We start from the raw sequence: 19140 nt of genomic DNA, 5'->3' as shown, positions 1-19140 counted from the left end.
CTTGGTGATGGTTGGTTTTTGTTGATTATAATGGGAATTCTCTGTGCTTTTTGGAGTGTGATGTCTGTATCTTTCCCCAGATTGGGAAAGTTTTCCACTATAATTTGCTCACATAAACCTTCTTCCCATTTTTTCTCTTTCTTCATCTTCTTGTGCTACTGTGATTCGGATCATAGATTATTCCTTTTTAATAAGACACTGAGTTATCTAATTCTTGTATTGTGCTCTTTTGCCTTAGTTTCCCTCTTTTTTCTGCTTCATTATTTGCCATAATTTTGTCTTCTATATCCCTGATTCGCTGGTCTGCTTCTTCCATCCTTGCTGCTATGGCAACCATTCAACATTGCTTCTTGATAATAGCAATTTTAATTTTGTCCTAACTAGATTTTACTTTTTTATTTCTGCCGAAAGGGATTCTATGCTTTTTTCAACCCCAACTGTTATTCTTATTATTGTGGTAAAATTCTACTTCAGACATCTTGCTTATATCTGTGTTCATTAAGCCCCTGGCTATCATTTCTTCCTGTGCTTTCTTTTGTGGTTAATTCCTTTGTTTTGTCATTTTGGAGGAAGAAAATAATTAATAGAGTAAAATGTGAAAATTAAAAAATTAAAAACAATGCAAAAGAGAAAATAAAGGTATCTAGATCCTAGGTGTGTTTTGGTCTGGTTTCTGAAAAAAACTTGATGCAATAGAGGAAAAAAGGAAAAATAAAAAGAAATAAAAGGAAGAAAAAATTTAAAAATTAAAATACCGCATATAATAAAATAGAATAAAATACAATGAAGAAAGTGAAATAGAAGAAAAAACTTACAAAGAAAAGAAAAACATACTTGAAATTTTTTTTATTTTCTTAAAAAATGTTTTTCTTTCTGTATCCAATAAAAGGAAAAAAAGGGAAAAAAAACAATAATTTAAACAAATACAGAAGCAAAAATTTAAGAAAAATATAAATGGATTAATCAGCAGACAGAATGAAACCTGAATGAAGTTACATCCAGTTTCCCATAGAACTGAAACTATGAAGCACTCTATAGTCTGTACATTAAGCAGGTGGAAAGACTTGTTCTGAATTTCTAGGGGATGTGTTTGGAGGGTGCAGTTGGGCAGGACTTGGTGTAACAGCTCTGTTCTCCACTAGGTCACCTTTCTTAGCTTACTGCCTTGGATCAGTGTGGCGTGCATGCAAGTGTGTGTGTATGTGTATTCACGAGAGAGGTGAAATGGCTTCACCCAGCTCCTTAGTCTCTGGCACAAGAACTTAGCACTCTCACTGATATACAGTCATGCACCTCTCTTTTTTCTCAGACTTCTCTTCATTCCTTGCTTCTACCCTGCCTGTTCCCAAGATGTCAGCCTGCTAGACAGTACCTCCCTCTAGAGTTTTATCTCAGATAGGGCTGTGTTTCCAAACCCCTCAGGTCAGAGGACCCTGAAGCTTGGACCTGTTCCCACCCTCTGGGAGAGTGTCTCTGAGCAGTGGCTGGGTGTGGGCTTGCCCCAGAAAATGTCCGTGCAATAACAGCAGCAGAGGTTCAGAGATTATGGCAAATAACAACACACAGCTGATACCAGGTTTCACCACACTCTGGCGTCTTTGTCCCAATAGCAGCAAATGCTGCTCTCCCAGGTCTGGGACCTTTTCCTGTGGGGAGGCCGTATGTCCTCTACAAAATGCACTCCATGCATGGGAAGTGCTTCTTCCCATGTGGTTCACGGACCCCTTGGACCCTGCTGCCTGTTCCTGGGGATTCCCACTGATTCCTCACCGGAGCACTGCCTGGTATTGTGCTCCAGAATTTCCAACTCTGAGAATCCTAATGGTATTGAAACCCTCTCATTTCTCCTAATCAATGGTTCTGGGGAACAGTTTTCTTGCTCAGACCCTTGTAAGATTTTTCACTCTTTCTCTTTCTCCACAGCTACTTTTGGGGGCAGTGCTATTCTTGCATGATCCTAGTGGGCTACACCCTCCCCCTTTCTCTGTCCTCTCTTGGCAAAAACAGCTTCCTAGCCTCTGTGACTTTTCTCTCTCCAAATTCACCTTTCTGCACCATGTACCTGCCATGTTCTGTGGTTCACATTATGCAGATTGTTATGTTAATCCTGAGATCAATTTCCTAGGTGTGCAAAATGGTTTGGTGCTGATCTAACTGCATTTCAGGGACGAGATAAGCTGAGAACTTCTATACTGCTCCGCCATCTTTAAAAAAATGGGTCCTCTCCCTTTTCTTTTTGAGAAGTCTGGCTATGGGTTTATAAATTTTGTTTATTCTTTCAAAAAGCCAACCCTTAGATTCATTGCTCTGTTCTGTTTTTTTTTTCAATTCTATATTGTTTATTTCTGCTATAATCTTTATTATTTCATTTCTTCTGCTGGCTTTGGACCTTCTGTGCTGCTGTTTTTCTAGTCCTTTTAGATATGAGGTTAGGTATTTGGAACCTTTCTTGCTTCTTGAGATAGGCCTGGATTGCAATATACCTTCCTCTTAGGACTGCTTTTGCTGCATCCCAAAGGGTTTACACTGTCATGTTTTCATTTTCATTTGCTTCCTCATTTTTTTAATTTCCTTGTTGACCCATTCATTCTTTAGTAGGATGTTCTTTAACTTCCATGAATTTGGGGACTTTCCAAATTTTTTTCTTGTGGTTGATTTCAAGTTTCATAGCATTGTAATCTGAAAATATGCGTGGTATGATCTCAATCCTTTTATATTTACTGAGAGGTTTCGTGACCCAGTATGTGATCTATTTTGGAGAATATTCCATATGCACTTGATAAGAATGTTTATTCTGCTGCTTTTGGATGAAAAGTTCTGAATATATCTGTTAAGTCCATGTGATCCAGTGTGTCATTCAGAGCAGTTGTTTCCTTATTGATTTTCTGCCTAGAGGATCTTCCTGTTGCTGGAAGTGGAATATTAAAGTCACCTAAAATCATGGTATTATTATCTATACATCTATTTATGTATGTGATTAATTGGTTTATAAATTTGGGTGCTTTCACATTGTGGGCATGAACATTTACACCTGTTAGCCCTTCTTGATGGTTAGACTGCTTAATTATGATATAATGCCTTTCTTCATCTCTTGTTACAATCTTTATTTTAAAATTTAGTTTGTCCAGGGGCGCCTGGGTGGCTCAGTCGGTTGAGTGTCCGACTTCAGCTCAGGTCACGATCTCGTGGTCCGTGAGTTCGAGCCCTGCATCAGGCTCTGGGCTGATGGCTCAGAGCCTGGAGCCTGCTTCTGATTCTGTGTCTCCCTCTCTCTCTGCCCCTCCCCCATTCATGCTCTGTCTCTCTCTGTCTCAAAAATAAATAAACGTTAAAAATTTTTTTTAAATAAAAATAAATAAAATTTAGTTTGATATATGTATGGCTACTTGAGCCTTCTTTTAATATTCAGTTATATGATAGATCATTCTCCATCCACTCACATTCAATCTTCAGGTATTCTAAGGTCTAAAATGAGTGTCTTATTGCCAGCATATATATGGGTATTGTTTCTTTTTTTTAAATCCATTTTGATACCCTATGTCTTTTGATTGGAGCATTTAGTCCATTTACATTCAGAGTGATTACTGAAAGATATGGATTTAGTGCCATTGTGTTATTTCTGGGTTTCATGCTTGTAGTGATGTCTCTGGTCCTTTGTAGTCTTTGTTGCTTTCTATTCACAGAGTCTCCCTTAGGATCTCCTGTAGGGCTGGTTTAGTGGTCATGAACTCCTTTAGTTTTTTTTTTTTTTTTTGTCTGGGAAAGCTTTTATCTCTCCTTATATTCTGAATGACAGCCTTGCTGTATAAATGATTGTTGGCTGCATATTTTTTCTATTCATCACATTGAATATTTCCTGTCACTACCTTCTGGCCTGCTACGTTTCAGAGGACAGGTCTGCTTTACTCTTATGTGTCTACCCTTGTAGGTTAAGGTCCATTTGTCCCTAGCTTCTTTCAGAATTCTCTTTTTTTTTCTATGTATTTTGCCAGTTTCACTATGATATGTCATAGTGTTGACCTTGACCTGTGCCTCTTGAACTTGGATATTTATTTCCTTCCCTAGATTAGGGATGTTCACAACTATAATTTCTTCAAATAAACGTTCTGCCCCTTTCTTACTCTCCTTTTCTTCTGGAACTCCTATGATACAGATATTAATTTGTTTCATTGATTCACTTAAGTTCCTAATTCTCCCCTCATGGTCTAATAATTTCTTTTATCTTTTTTCTTCAGCTTCATCATTTTCCATAATTTTATCTTCTACTTCACCTATTCTCTCCTCTGCTTCTTCCATCCTCACTGTCACTGCATGTAGTTTATTTTGCATCTCATTTACAACATTTCTTGAATCATCGTGATTACTTCTTAGATCTTTCATCTCCACAGCAGTAGATTCTCTGCTGTCTTCTATGCTTTTACAAGCCCAGCTATTATCTTATGATTATTATTCTAAATTCTTGTTCATATATATTGTTTGTATCTGTTTTGAGCAATTCTCTGGCTGTCATTTCTTCCTGGAATTTATTTTGAGGAGAATTCTTTCACATCATCATTTTGGCTAGGTTTCTTTTACATGTTTAAATATCTTGTTATATGTCTTGCACCTGCAAGTACTACTATATTAAAAAAAGGTCATACACTGTACAGGGACTGGCACTTCAGGAAGTGTTTTTGGAGTGTGTTGCATGTACTCTGTTGTTGCATCTTTGGCTGTTCTATCCTTCTGCTCATAGTGCTGGATTTTTTTGACCTTCCACCAGGTGTGATTTGATTCGTTCATTGACGTTGTAATCCTGGAAAAGTTTGGGGGTAGGCGGGGTGAAGCCTTGTTCCATACAAAGAGAGAAATGAAAGAGACAAAAAACATCAGGCAAAGAGTCAAAGAAACTATAAGGCTTAATCCAGATATATATATAGAGAGAGAGACAGAGAGAGAGAGACAGAGAGAGGAAAATAAAGAAGAAGGTACAGAAAAGGTGTAAAAAGAATATAGTAAAAATTCCTGATTAAACAAATAAACAGAACAGAGAAAGAAAGGGGGGGGGGAAAGACAAATTTATATATAATAGGAATTGGCCATAAATCAAATCAGCATCTATGAGCCTGATTCCAAAGGAAAGAGAAGAAAAGAGGAATAAAAAACAAACAGACTAACATACAAAACCACAGGACAGATGTCAGTTGGTGCCTCGGAGTGGTGATTGTGCTGGTCAGGAAGAGAGGCTGTCTGGTTCAGTCAGTGTCAGTCCCAGTCTGGTGGATAATAGTTACCAAGCACAGATGGGTGGGGTTTGGTGTAAGCAGGTCCCATCTCCACTGGTGGCTGTTGTTCTGTTCCCTGAAGCTCCACCATATTGGTGATGGGGAGAAAAATGGAGACACCCCATTCTCTCCTCTCCGGATCAGTTGTTTCAAACCATGCCCTCGGGGAGGCAGGCGGCTGGCTTGTCCTGCTCCACAGTCTTTGTGCCTCCTAGGCTCTCAGCTGGCATTCAAAACCTGATGTATTAAAGGATCTTTCTCTATGTGGACCTGGTTCTGGAGTAGTGCCACTGCACCCAACCAACAAAGGTCCTCTGGTGCCTGCAGGGCCTTTTGTCCTTGGGCGGGGTGGGGGCAATATACTCTCTTCCCACAGTACTCAAGTGAGGGAACTCTTCTCTCCCAGTGTATCCCTAATATCACTACCATGTCCTGGGCTAGCGCCCTACTCTCCAGGCATGCATATATGGCTCTGGTCCAGAGAAAGTCATGCACACATGAAAACTCCAATCTTTAGCTCCTAATGCTATTTGCAAAGTAGAAACTAGCTCTCTCCGTATTTTTCTTTCCCGTCTGTAGTCTAGAGAGGGTTTTCTCTTCTGCAAATACAATACCACACTTCCATAGCCTCTCTTTCTCTTCCTTTTGTCTTTCCACAGAAGGGGCTCCCCCCCCTCCTTGACTATGCTGCCCTTTTTATCATTCCCAATTCGCAAACACAGACCTCTTTCCTGCCAAGCTCTTTCCACCTGTGGAGAGTTTTCTGTTACTCTGCAGCCTGTATTTCTGGGTATTCAAGTATTCTGACCTCAGTCCAGCTGTGTTTGAGGGATGAGGGAAATTCAGGTCCCCCTACTTCTCTGCCATCTTAACTCATCTCCCCTGGTATTTTTCTTTTAGAACTTTAAATATATCAGTCCACTGTCTTCTGCCCTACAAGGTACTAACGATAAATCCACTGATAATCTTTTAGTGGGTCTCATACATAACAAGTTGCTTTTCTCTAGCTACTGTCAAGATTGTCTTTCTGTCCTTAACAACCATTGTTTGATTTTAATTTGTCTAAGTATGGATTTCTTTTGATTTGTCTTGGTAATCATTGAGCTCTTTATATTGTATATTTATTTCGCTCCTCAAATTTGGGAATGTTTGGTCATTATTTTATCAGATAACTCATTTACCCTTTTTTGTTTCTCTTTTCCATCCAGGACTCCCATAATGCCTATATTGGTACATTTCAGGGTGTCCCATATATCATTTAGGACCTGTTCATTTTTCCTTATTCCTTTTTTTTCCTTAGATTCAGTAACTTCGAATGATCTGTCTTCAAGTTTGCTGATTTTTTTTTCTTGCTGATTAAATTCTGAACTCTAGTAAATTTTTCAATTTTTGTGCTTTTTTAACTCTAGAATTCCTGTTTTTTTCCCCACTTTTTGATGATATTCTCATTTTGTTCCTAAATCAAGTTCCTAATTTTGTTTATTTGTCTGTACAAGCTCTCTTTGAGCTTGTTGACCATACTTAAAGCAATTGTTTTAAATTTTTTGTCAAGTGAGGCAGAGGCCTGTGTTTCTTTAAGGTCAGTCTCCTGATATTTGTTTTGTTACTTTGAATAGATTATCTTTCACTGTTGCTGTTTATGCCTCATAATCTTTTCTTAACATTAGGACATTTAAAAACAGCTATATCTCCCAGTCTTTGAGGACTGGATCCATACAGACACTTTAATCAGCCCAGTTTCAAAGCTCAGGGTCCACTCCAACCTTTTGTGGAGATGCATCTTCCCTGGGCTTGTGCATGTGCTTTTATTCCCAATCCTCATATACTCAGCTGTTTTTAAGGGTATTCATTTCCCTAAGAGTCTTACTCTGCTTCTCAGAAGCCTTAGAAAAATGCTTATATTCCTCGGCCCATAATCTCTTGCCCCCAGGAACCTGTGGGCCTGCAGAACCCCTCTAGCTCTCACCTGCCACTCTCTCACATGCTTTGAGTAGCATTCAATCTGCAAAGTATGTCACCATTCTAGTCAGTGCTCCAAGTCAGGCAAGATAGAAATTAATTCCTCAGGCTACCAAAAACAAGACAGATCACTGGAAGCAACTTCCACTCTTCCTTATATTCCAGAGGGAAGAACTGGGAATTGGGTGCTTTCTTCCCAATTGCACCATGCTGCACTGGGAAGGGGGTGGGGCAAAATGAACAAAAGGACTATGAATTTTTCTACCGTTGTGGGCACAACTTTTTCTTAGGCATTCATTTGGTTGCTGCATATTCTTAACTGGTTACTAGAGTTATCACAAAGCTACTTTGGTCCATATATTGTTTACTTAGTGTGTCCATGGAACAAAGCCCAGAGACTTCCTATCTGCCATCTTGCTGGTTTCACTCATTCCCTATTACTTGTTAAAATTGCATGTGAATCTATAATTATCAAAAATTAATTTTTCTTGTTAATTGGTTTCTGGAGTGGAATTTAGTGATTCACTACTTCACACCCATTGCTCATCACAATGAGTGCTGTCCTTAATGCCCCTCACCCATTTAACCCATACCCCCAACACCACCCCTCCAGCAACTCTCAGCTTGTTCTCTATGGTTAAGAATCTCTTGTAGTGTGCCTCCCTCTCTGTTTTTATCTTATTTTATTTTTTTTCCTTCCCTTCCGTTATGCTTATCTGTTTCTTAAGTTCCACATGAGTGAAATCATATGGTATTAGTATTTCTCGGACTGACTTATTCACTTACCATCATACTCTCTAGCTACATCCATGTGTTGCAAATGGCAAAATTTCATTATATACATTTATCCATTCTTCAGTCAATGGACACTTGGGCTGCTTCCATAATTTGGCCATTGTAGATAATGCTGCTGTAAACATCTGGGTGCATATACCCCTCTCAATTAGTATTTTGTATCTTTTGAGTAAATACCTAGTAATTCAATTACTGGATCATAGGGTAGTTCTATTTGTAACTTTTTAAAATGTTTTTTTTTCTTTTTTGAGAGAGAGAGAGATAGAGTATGAGAAGGAGAGGGGCAGAGAGAGAGGGAGACAGAATCTGAAGCAGACTTCAGGCTCTGAGCTGTCAGCACAGAGCCCGACACAGGGCTTGAAGTCCCAAGCAGTGAGATCATGACCTGAGCTGAAGTTGGACGCTTAACCAACTGACCCACCCAGGCATCTGTAACTTTTTGAGGAATCTCCATACTGTTTTCCAGAGTGGCTGCACCAGTTTGCATTCCCACCAAAAGTGCAAAAGGGTTCCCCTTTCTCCACATTCTTGCCTACACCCGTTGTTTCTTGTGTTATTGATTTTAGCCATTCTGACAAGTGTCAGATGACATCTCTTTGTAGTTTTTATTTACATTTCCCTGATAATCAGCAGTGTTGAGAATCTTTTCATATGTTTATTGGCCTTTTGTATGTCTTCTTTAGAAAAATGTCTATTCATGTCTTCTACCTTTTTAAAATTAGATTATTCATTTTTGGGTTATTGAGTTTGATAAGTTCTTTACAGACTTTGGATACTAACCCTTTATCTGATATTTCATTTGAAAAAATCTTCCCCCATACTATAGGTTGCCTGCCCTTCACTATGCAGAATTTTTTGTTTTGTTTTTGTTTTTGTTTTTGTTTTGATGAAGTCCCAGTAGTTTATTTTTCTTTTGTTTCCTTTGCCTCAGGAGACACATCTAGAAAGAAGTTGCTATGGCTGATGTCAAAGAAATTACTGCCTTTATTTTCTAGGATTGTTTTGTTTTCAGGTCTCACATTTAGGTCTTTAATCCATTGTGAATTTATTTCTGTGTAGTATAATAAAGTGGTCCAGTTTCCTTCTTTTGCATGTTGCTGCCTAGTTGTCCCAACACCATTTATTGAAGAGACTGTCTTTTTCTCATTGGATATTCTTTCCTTATTGTCAAAGATTAATTGACCATATAGTTTTGGATTCATTTCTGGGTTTTCTATTCTATTCCATTGATTTATGTGTGTGTTTTTGTGCCAACACCATATTGTTTTGATTCCTACAGCTGTGTAATATATCTTGAGGTCTGGAATTGTCATGCCTCCGGCTTTGCTCTTCTTTTTCAAGATTGATTTGGCTATTTGGAAACTTCTGTGGTTCCATACAAATTTTAAGATTGTTCTAGCTCTGTGAAAACTGTTGTTGGTAGTTTGATGGGATTGAATCAAATGTATAGATTGCTTTGTGCAGTGTAGACATTTTAACAATATTTGTTCTTCAAATCCATGAGAATGGAATGTTTTTCCATTTGTTTATTTCCTCTTCAAATTCTTTCCTCAGTGTTTTAAAATTTTCAGAGTACAGATCTTTTACCTCTTTCATCAAATTTATTCTGGGTATCATTGTGTTTGGTGCAGTTGTAAATGGGATTGACTCCTTCATTTCTCTTTCTGATGCTTTATTACTGGTGTTCAGAAATACAACAGTTTTCCATACATTGATTTTGTATCCTGCAACTTCACTGAATTCATTGATCAGTTCTAGCAGTTTTTGGAGTCATTTGGGTCTTCTATATATAGTATCATGTCACCTGCAAATAGTGAAAGTTTTACTTCTTCCTTGCTGTTTGGATGCCTTTTATTAATTTTTTAAAATATTCCTACAGTATAATATTAATTTCAGGTATACAATATAGTGATTCAACAATTCCATATATCATCCAGTACTAATCACAAGTGCACTCCTTAGTTCCTATCACCTATTTTACCCATCCCCCCTCCCCACATGCCACCCCTTTGGAAACATTCTGTTTGTTCTCTATGGATAAGAATCTCTTTCTTGGTTTGTCTCTCTTTTTTTCCTTTGCTCATTTGTTTTGTTTATTAAATTCCCCATATGGTATTTGTCTTTCTCTGAGTGTCTTATTTGGCTTAGCTTTATGCTCTCTAGCTCCATCCATGTCTTCACAAATGGCAAGATGTCATTCTTTTTATGGTTGAATAATATTGCATCATGTACAACGTCTTTATCCATTTATGTACTGATGGATACTTAGGCTGCTTACCTAATTTGGCTATTGTAAATAATGTTACAATAAATGTAGGGGTGCATGTATCCCTTCTAATTAGTGTTTTGTATTTTTGGGGTAAATCAACACTAATGTGATTACTAGATGGTAGGGTAGTTCTATTTTTAACTTTTTGAGCATGACCACTCTTTTTAATGTCATCAAAATTATCTTAGATTTGAAATCTGCCTACCTACCAAACTAATATTTCCTTAACACAAGGAAAAAATCAATAATGTATTCCTCCAGCTAAACTAATCCATTTTTTTGTTTGTTTGTTTATTCAAGATTCTGGTGTGGTATGTATAACCACTGTGATAAAGGGCTGCAGTGCTTAACAGCCTCCTGGAAATTAAGAAGCAGAGATAAATGCTGGAGTCAGATATGCACAAACTAGAAAAGGTAAGGAATAATGTCTCAAAGAGAGATTCTCTTGCCTCTTCCAGGTAGATCCAGCCCACTTGGAGTTGAATTGGTACTTGTGAGAAGCTTCTTGGCTGCTTGTTACATATTCTGGCTTCTAGATATCCTTTATCTACAAAGAACTGAGGCACATCTCTGTTTCTTAATTCCTATAGAAAGTGGTAAATATCACACTCAGCTAATTAAACAAGTGGGTTAGTTCCCTTTTGGAATGGATGGAATTTATTAGTAGTAACAAGAGGGAACGACAGGGATGTCATACTGGAATTTATTACCATCAAGAGAATAAGTAAGTGTGACATCTTGAATGTACTGATAAAAATAATTAAATTGTTATATTTCCAATAAGAAAAACCTTATGAAAAATTCTCATTTCCTTCCCATGTAGATTGCAAACTGTTCACTGACTGGTCATTCTATGTATATTGGTTTTGCTTTATGACACTGGCAAAATGAAAGTCAGACCCCTGTTTTTAATACAGGTTAATCCAGGCAACAGAGATTTCCTTTAAAAATGTGGAAAATGCTAAGCATCTTCTGGAATCTAGTGGTGCCTAAGGGTGTATTTGAAGGAGAATGGAAAGGGTGTGCTAGTTAGCAACTTGGCATGAACTCGCTTTAGGCCAGATAAGGCATAGATTTTCTGTTCCCTATAGGTAAACAAATATCCTTTCATTGTGAAAATAAGTGCATTGTGATTACATCAGATCCCAAACTTTTGAATGACTTCTTGGGAGGTAACATTCAATTAATTTGGTTGAATTTTTCAAAAGGAAGAAAAAGAGGTAAAACTAAAGCATGACTTAAAATCACAGGGGGAAAAACCCAAAAAAAACAAGCAGCCATGCAAAGCCAAGCCCTAGGCAGAACTGTGAAGTAGGGAAAATTTTTCCTAGGATACTTTTTCCTGCCTCCTCTTTAAGCAATTAGCACCCTTCTCTACAAGGCCCCCAGAACAGGTACCCTACTCTAGACCCATTTGACTTATTCCTGCCTAATTCCTGAGAGAACAACAGCAGATTCATTGTAGACAGAACCAGATCACACTCTGATTCTAAAGTTAAACAGTAAGCAATGCTTCCTTTGAAAATATTTACATAACATTTATTAACATCCTTTTTTAATAAATAAAAACAAAAGTGGACCATAATATTATCACTGAGATAACCCTACTGACATTTCTATTTTTTAATTTTTTATTTTCTATTTGTATTTATTTTGTTGACTGCTGCAGCAAAACTCTACCTATGGCTGCCTTTTACAAAAGTGGCTACCTTTTTTTCTTTGTTTGGTTTCTTAAATCCCACATTTCAGTTTAGTCATATGGTATTTGTCTTTCTGCTACTTATTTCGCTTACCTTTATAACCTCTACATTTTCTGCCTTTACTTGCAAGAATATTTCCAAAAAAGATGCCAACCACATGCTGTTTCCAATAGTGCTTTTTTTCCTGCTGCTTGATTTTACTCTTTTTATTTTTTTATATTTTGCTTTTTTAATTTTTTATACAAGTATAAATAATACACTGGGTTATATTAGTTTCATGTGTATAGTGTCATGATTCAGCAATTCTACACATCACTCAGTGCTCATGAAGGTAAGTGTACTGTAAATCCCCTTTATCTATTTTACTCATACCCCACTGACCTCCCCTCTGGCAACCACCAGTTTCTTCTCTGTATTTCAGAGGCTGTTGTTTTGTCTCTTTTTTGTTTGTTTTATTTCATAAATTTCACATATCAGTGAAATCATGTGGAATTTGTCTATTCTCTTACTTATTTAAATTAGCATTATAACTTCAGGTTCATCCATGTTGCAAATGTTAAGATTTCATTTTTTTAGTCTGAGAAATATTCCAGCATGTGTGTGTGTGTATGTGTGTGTATATACATATACACATATATGTATATATACATACATACATATATACATACATACTTGCCTCATCCATTGATCTGTGGATGGAGACTTGGGTAGTTTCCACATCATAGCTATTATAAATAATGCTGCAATAAACAGAGGGGCATGTCTATCTTTTTTAATTAGTGTTTTCATTTTCTTTGGGTAAATACCTAGTAGTAGAATTACTGAATCATGCATAATTCTATTCTTAACTTTTTGAGGAACCTGTACACTGTCTTCTGCAGTGGTTGCACCTATTTGCATTCCCACCAACAGTGCATAAGGTTTCTTTTTTCTCCACATCCTCACCAACGCTTGTTATTTCTTTTTTTTATTTTAGCCATTCTGATGGGTATAAAGTGATAACTCATTGTGGTTTTCATTTGCATTTCCCTGATGATTGGTAATGTTGAGAATCTTTTCATGTGTCTGTTGACCATCTGTATGCCTCCCTTGGAAAAATGTCTATTCATTTCCTCTGCCCATTTTTTAATCAGATTGTTTTTTTGGTGTTGAGTTGTATAAGTTCTTTATGTCTTTTGGATATTTACTCCTTAGTGGATATATCATTTACAAATATCTTATCCATTCTGTGGGTAGCCTTATTGTTTTGCTGATAGTTTCCTTCATTGTGCAAAAGCTTTTTATTTTAGTGTAGTCCCAATAGTTTATATTTGCTTTTGTTTCCCTTGCCAGAGGAGACATATCTAGAAAAATGTTTCTATGGCCAATGTCAAATAAATTACTGCGTATTTTTTCTTCTAGGAGGTTTCAGGTCTCACATTTAGGTATTTACTCCATCTTGATTTTACTTTTGTGTACAATGTAAAACAAAGTGGTCCAGTTTCATTATTTTGCATTTAGCTGTCCAGTTTTCCCAGTACGCCATTTATTGAAGAGACTGTCTTCCCCACTGTATGTTCTTGCCTCTTTTCTCATAGATTAATTGACCATATAAGTATGGGTTTATTTCTGCTTTCTGTCTTCATTCCATTGATCTATATGTCTATTTTTGTGCTAGTGCCATACAGCTTTGTAGTATATCCCAAAATCTGGGACTGTGATACCTTGAGCTTTGTTTCTTTTCAATATTGTTTTTGCTATTTGAGGCCTTTTCTTATTCCATGCAAATTTTAGGATTATTGTTCTAGTTCTGTGAAAAATGTTGTTGGAATTTTTGACAAGGATTGCATTAAATCTATAGATTTCTCTGAGTAGTAAGGACATTTTAATAATATCATTTCTTCTAATCCATGAACATGGAATATCTTTCCATGTGTTTGTGTCATCTTCAATTTTTTTCATCAGTGTTTTATAGTTTTCTGAGTACACATCTTTTATCTTTTAGGTTAAAATTATTCCTAGGTTTTTTATTAATTTTGGTGCAATTGTAAATGGAATTTTCTTAATTTCTCTTTCTTCTACTTCATTACTAGTATATAGAAATGCAACAGATATCTGTATATTAATTTTGTATGCTATGACTTCACTGAATTCATTAATCAGTTCTAGTAGATTTTTGGTGGAATCTTATATGTATGTGTGTGTTTGTGTGTGTGTGTGTGTGTGTGTGTGTGTGTGTATTATCTGCAAATAATGACAGTTTTACACTTTAACAATTTGGATGGTTTTATTTCTTTTTGTTGTCTGATTGCTATGGTTAGGACTTCCAGTACTATGTTCAATGGAAGTGGTGAGAGTGGACATCCTTGTCTTTTTGCTGATCTTAGATGAAAAACTCTTAGCTTTTCACAATTATGTAGTTAGCTGTGGGCTTTTCACATATGGCCTTTAATATATTGAGGTATGTTCCCTCTAAACCTACTTTGTTGAGAGTTTTTATCATAAATGGATGTGGTAGTTTGTCAAATGCTTTTCCTGCATCTATTGAAATTATCATATGGTTTTTATCCTTTCTTTTGTTAATGTGAGTTATCATGCTGATTGATTTGTGAATATTAAACCCTACTTTTGGAATATTGAATCATTCCCAGAATAAACTTCACTTGAATGTGATAAATGATTTTTAAAGATATTATTGAATTTCATTTGCTAATTTTTTTGAGGATTTTTGCATCTACATTCATCAAAATTACTGGCTATAGTTTTTTTTTTCTTTTTGTTTTTTGGGTTTTTGTAGTGTCTTTGTCTGGTTTTGGTATCCGGGTAAATCTGGCATTGCATAATGAATTTGGAAGCTTTCCTTCCTCTTCTTTTTTTAAAAAAATTTTTTTTCAACGTTTATTTATTTTTGGGACAGAGAGAGACAGAGCATGAACGGGGGAGGGGCAGAGAGAGAGGGAGACACAGAATCGGAAACAGGCTCCAGGCTCTGAGCCATCAGCCCAGAGCCCGATGCGGGGCTCGAACTCACAGACCGCAAGATTGTGACCTGGCTGAAGTCGGACGCTTAACCGACTGCGCCACCCAGTCGCCCCCCTTTCCTCTTCTATATTTGGGAATAGTTTGGGAATAATGCATATTACCTCTAATTTTTTGGTAGAATTCACCTGTGAATATATCTGGTTCTGGACATTTATTTGTTGGGAGTTTGTTGATTACGGATTCAGTTTTGTTACTAGTAATCTGTTCAAATTTTCTAATTCTTCCTGCTCCAGTTTTAGAAGGGTATATATTTATACAAAAATAGACCTATTTCTTATAGGCTGTCTAATTAGTTGGCATGTAAGTTTTCATAATATTCTCTTATACTCCTGTGGTGATGTTATTTCTCCTCCTTCATGTCTGATTTTATTTGAGTACTTATTAAAATGAGCATCTTTAAAAGTTTCTCAATTTTGTTGATCTTTTCAAAGAACCACTTCCTGGTTTCATTTTTGTGTTCTATTATATATATATATATATATATATATATATATATATATATATATATATATATTTGTTTCTATTTCCTTTATTTCTGGTATAATCTTTATCATTTCCTTTCTTCTACTGGCTTTGACTTCATTTTTTCTTCTTTTTCTAAGTCTTTTAGGTCAGGTTGTTTATTGGAAAATTTTCTTGCTTCTTGAGGTATATTGCTATAATCTTCCCTCATAGAAGAGGTTTGGCTATATCCCAACGATTTTGAACCATTGTTTTTTCAGTTTCAATTATCTCTATTTGTTTTTCTTTTAAAAATTTTATTTATATTGTGGTAAGAACAGTTAATGTGAGAATTACCTTCTTAAGAGATTTTTAAAAATTTATTGTATTACATTAGTTATTTACTTATTTGTTTATTTATTTTTAATTTACATCCAAGTTAGTTAGCATGTAGTGCAATGATTTCAGGAGGAGATTCCAGTGATTCATCCCCCATGTTTAACACTCAGTGCTCATTCCAACAAGTGTGTTCATTAATGCCCCTTACCCATTTACCCATCCCCCACCCACAACCCCTCCAGTAACCCTCAGTTCATTCTCTGTATTTAAGAGTCTCTTATGTTTTGTCCCCCTCCTTGTTTTTATATTGTTTTTGCTTCCCTTCCCTTATGTTCATCTGTTTTGTATCTTAAATTCTACATACGAGTAAAGTCATATGATATTTGTCTTTCTCTGGCTCAATATTTTTACTTAGTATAATATCCTCTAGTTGCATCCATGTTGTTGCAAATGGCAAGATTTCATTCTTTTTGATTTTTGAGTAATACTACATTGTATATATATATGCCACATCTTCTTCATTTATCTGTTGATAGATATTTGGGCTCTTTTCATACTTGGGCTATTGTGGATAGCAGTGCTATAAACATTGGGGTACATGTACCCCTTTGAAACAGCACATCTGTATCCCTTGGATAAGTATACCTTATCCCTTGGATAAGTACCTAGCAGTGCAATTGCTGGGTTATAGGGTAGTTCTATTTTTAATTTTTTTCAGGAACCTCCATAATGTTTTCCAGAGTAGCTGCACCAGATTACATTCCCACCAGCAGTGCAAAAGAGATCTCCTTCTCTGCATCCTCTCCAAATTCTGTTGTTACCTGAGTTGTTAATGTTAGCCCTTCTGACTGGTGTGAGATGGTATCTCATTTTGGTTTTAATTTGTATTACCCTGATGATGAGTGATGTTCAGTATTTTTTCATGTGTCTGTTTGCCATTTGGATGTTTTCTTTGTAAAAGTGTCTGTTCATGTCTTCTGCCCTTTTCTTCACTGGATTGTTTGTTTTTTGGGTGTTGAGTGTGTTAAGTTCTTTATAGATTCTTGATAATAACCCTTTATTTGATATGTCATTTGCAAATATCTTCTCCCATTCGACTGGTTGCCTTTTAGTTTGCTGATTGTTTCCTTCCCTGTGCAGAAACTTTTTATCTTGATGAGGTCCCAATAGTTCAATTTTGCTTTTGTCTCCCTTGCCTCTGGAGATGTGTTCAGTAAGAAGTTGCTGAGGCCAAGGTCAAAGAGGTTTTTGCCTATTTTCTCCTCTCAGATTTTGATGGCTTCCTGCCTTATATTTAGGTCTTTTATCCATTGTGAGTTTATTTTTGTGTATGGTGTAGGAAAGTGGTCCAGGTTCATTTTTCTGATGCCACTGTCCAGCTTTTCCAGCACCATTTGCTGAAGACACTGTCTTTATTCCATCGGTTACTCTTTTCCTGCTTTGTCAAAGATTAGTTGGCCATACATTTGTGGATCCATTTCTGGGTTCTCTATTCTGTTCCATTGATCTCACTGTTATTGTGCTAATATCATACTGTCTTGATGGTTACAGCTTTGTAATATGGCTTGAAGTCCAGGATTGTGATACTTCCAGCTTTGTTTTTCTTTTTCAGGGTTGCTTTGGCTATTCGGGATTTTTTCTGGTTCCATACAAATTTTAGGATTGTTTTTTCTACCTCCATGAAGAATGCTGTTGTTATTTTGATAGGAATTGCATTGAATGTGTAGATTGCTTTGTGTAATATTGACATTTTAATAATATTTGTTCTTCCAATTCACGAGCATGGAATATTTTTCCTTTTTTTGTGTCTTCTTCAATTTCTTTCATAAGCTTTCTATAGTTTTCAGTGTATAGACTTTTCACCTCTTTGGTTAGGTTTATTCCTAGGTATTTTATGGTTCTTGATGAAATTGCAAATGGGATTGATTTCTTGATTTCTCTTTCTGCTCCTTCATTATTGGTGTATATAAATTCAACTGATTTCTGTGCATTGATTTTATATCCTGCAACTTTGCTGAATTCATGAATCAGTTATAGCAGTTTTTTGTTGGAATCTTTTAGGTTTTCCATATGGAGTATCTTGTCGTCTGCAAAGAGTGAAAATTTGAGTTCCTCCTTGCTGATTTGGATCCCATTTATTCTTTTGTGTTGTCCCATTGCTGAATCTAGGACTTCTAATGCTATGTTGAATAACTGTGGTGAGAGTGGACATCCCTGTTGTGTTCATGACCTTAGGGGGAAACTTGTCAGTTTTTCCCCATTGATGATATTAGCAGTGGGTCTGTCATATATGGCTTTTAACATCTTCAGGTATGATCCTTTTATCCCTACTTTCTTGAGGATTTTTATCAAGAACGGATACTGTATTTTATTAAATGCTTTATCTGCATCTGTTGAGAAGATCATGTAGTTCTTGTCCTTTCTTTTATTGACATGATTAATCACTTTGATTGTTTTGTGGATATTGAACCAGCCTTTCATCCCAGGTATAAATCCCACTTGGTCATGGTGAATAATTATTTTAATGTGTTGTTGAATGCAGCTGGCTAGTATCTTGTTGGGAATTTTTGCATCCATGTTCATCAGGGAAATTGGTCTGTAGTTCTCCTTTTTAGTAGGGTCTGTGGTTTCGGAATCAAGGTAATGCTGGCTTCATAGAATGAGTTTGTGTGTTTTAGTTTTATTTCTATTTTTGGGACAGCTTCAAAAGTATAAATATTAACTCTTCTTTAAATGATAGAATTGGTAGAATTCCCCTGGAAAGCCATTCCACCCAGGACTCCACTTTTTTGGGAGATTTTTTTATTACAAATTCAATTTATTTACTGGTAATGGGATTGTTCAAATTTTCTATTTCTTCTTGTTTCAGTTTTGGTAGTTCATATGTTTCCAGGAATTTGTCCATTTCTTCCATATTGCCCAATTTATTGGCATACAATTGCTCATAATATTCTCTTATTATTGTTTGCATTTCTGTATTGTTGGTTGTGGTGTCTCCTCTTTCATTCTTGATTTATTTACTTGGGTACTTTCATTTTTATTTCTGATCAAACTGACTAGGAGTTTATCAATTTTGTGAATTATTTCAAAGAACCAGGCCTGTTTTCATTGATCTGGTCTTTTTTTTTTTTTTTTTTTTTGGTTTATTTCTATAGCATTGATTTCCACTCTAAAGTTTATTATTTCCCATATTCTGCTGGCTTTGGGTTTTATTTTCTGTTATTTTTCCAGATCTTTAAGGTGTAAGGTTAGGTTACATACCTTAGACCTTTATTCCTTCTTTAGGAAGGCCTGGATTGCTATATACTTCCCTCTTATGACCGCCTTTGCTGTATCCCAGAGATTTGGCACT

General features: G+C 36.2%; 1 protein-coding gene across 4 annotated transcripts in view; it reads left to right on the top strand.

The window, feature by feature from the left end:
* Positions 1-19140, top strand: part of MTMR8 (myotubularin related protein 8) — a 118614-nt gene that overhangs the window by 63657 nt on the left and 35817 nt on the right. For all 4 annotated transcript variants that reach the window (XR_008290126.1, XM_053202387.1, XM_053202386.1 and 1 more), the window contains one exon: positions 10588-10701. Coding sequence is in view for 3 of the 4 variants with exons in the window: in XM_053202387.1 (XP_053058362.1) it covers positions 10669-10701 (33 nt within the window). In the remaining variant the exon portion in view is untranslated. The remainder of the gene's footprint in view (positions 1-10587; positions 10702-19140) is intronic.

This window comes from Acinonyx jubatus, chromosome X (genome assembly GCF_027475565.1).
Source record: "Acinonyx jubatus isolate Ajub_Pintada_27869175 chromosome X, VMU_Ajub_asm_v1.0, whole genome shotgun sequence".
Lineage (NCBI taxonomy): Eukaryota > Metazoa > Chordata > Mammalia > Carnivora > Felidae > Acinonyx > Acinonyx jubatus.
The sequence above is the reverse complement of the archived record's forward strand: the minus strand, read 5'-3'. Positions and strand labels throughout refer to the sequence as shown.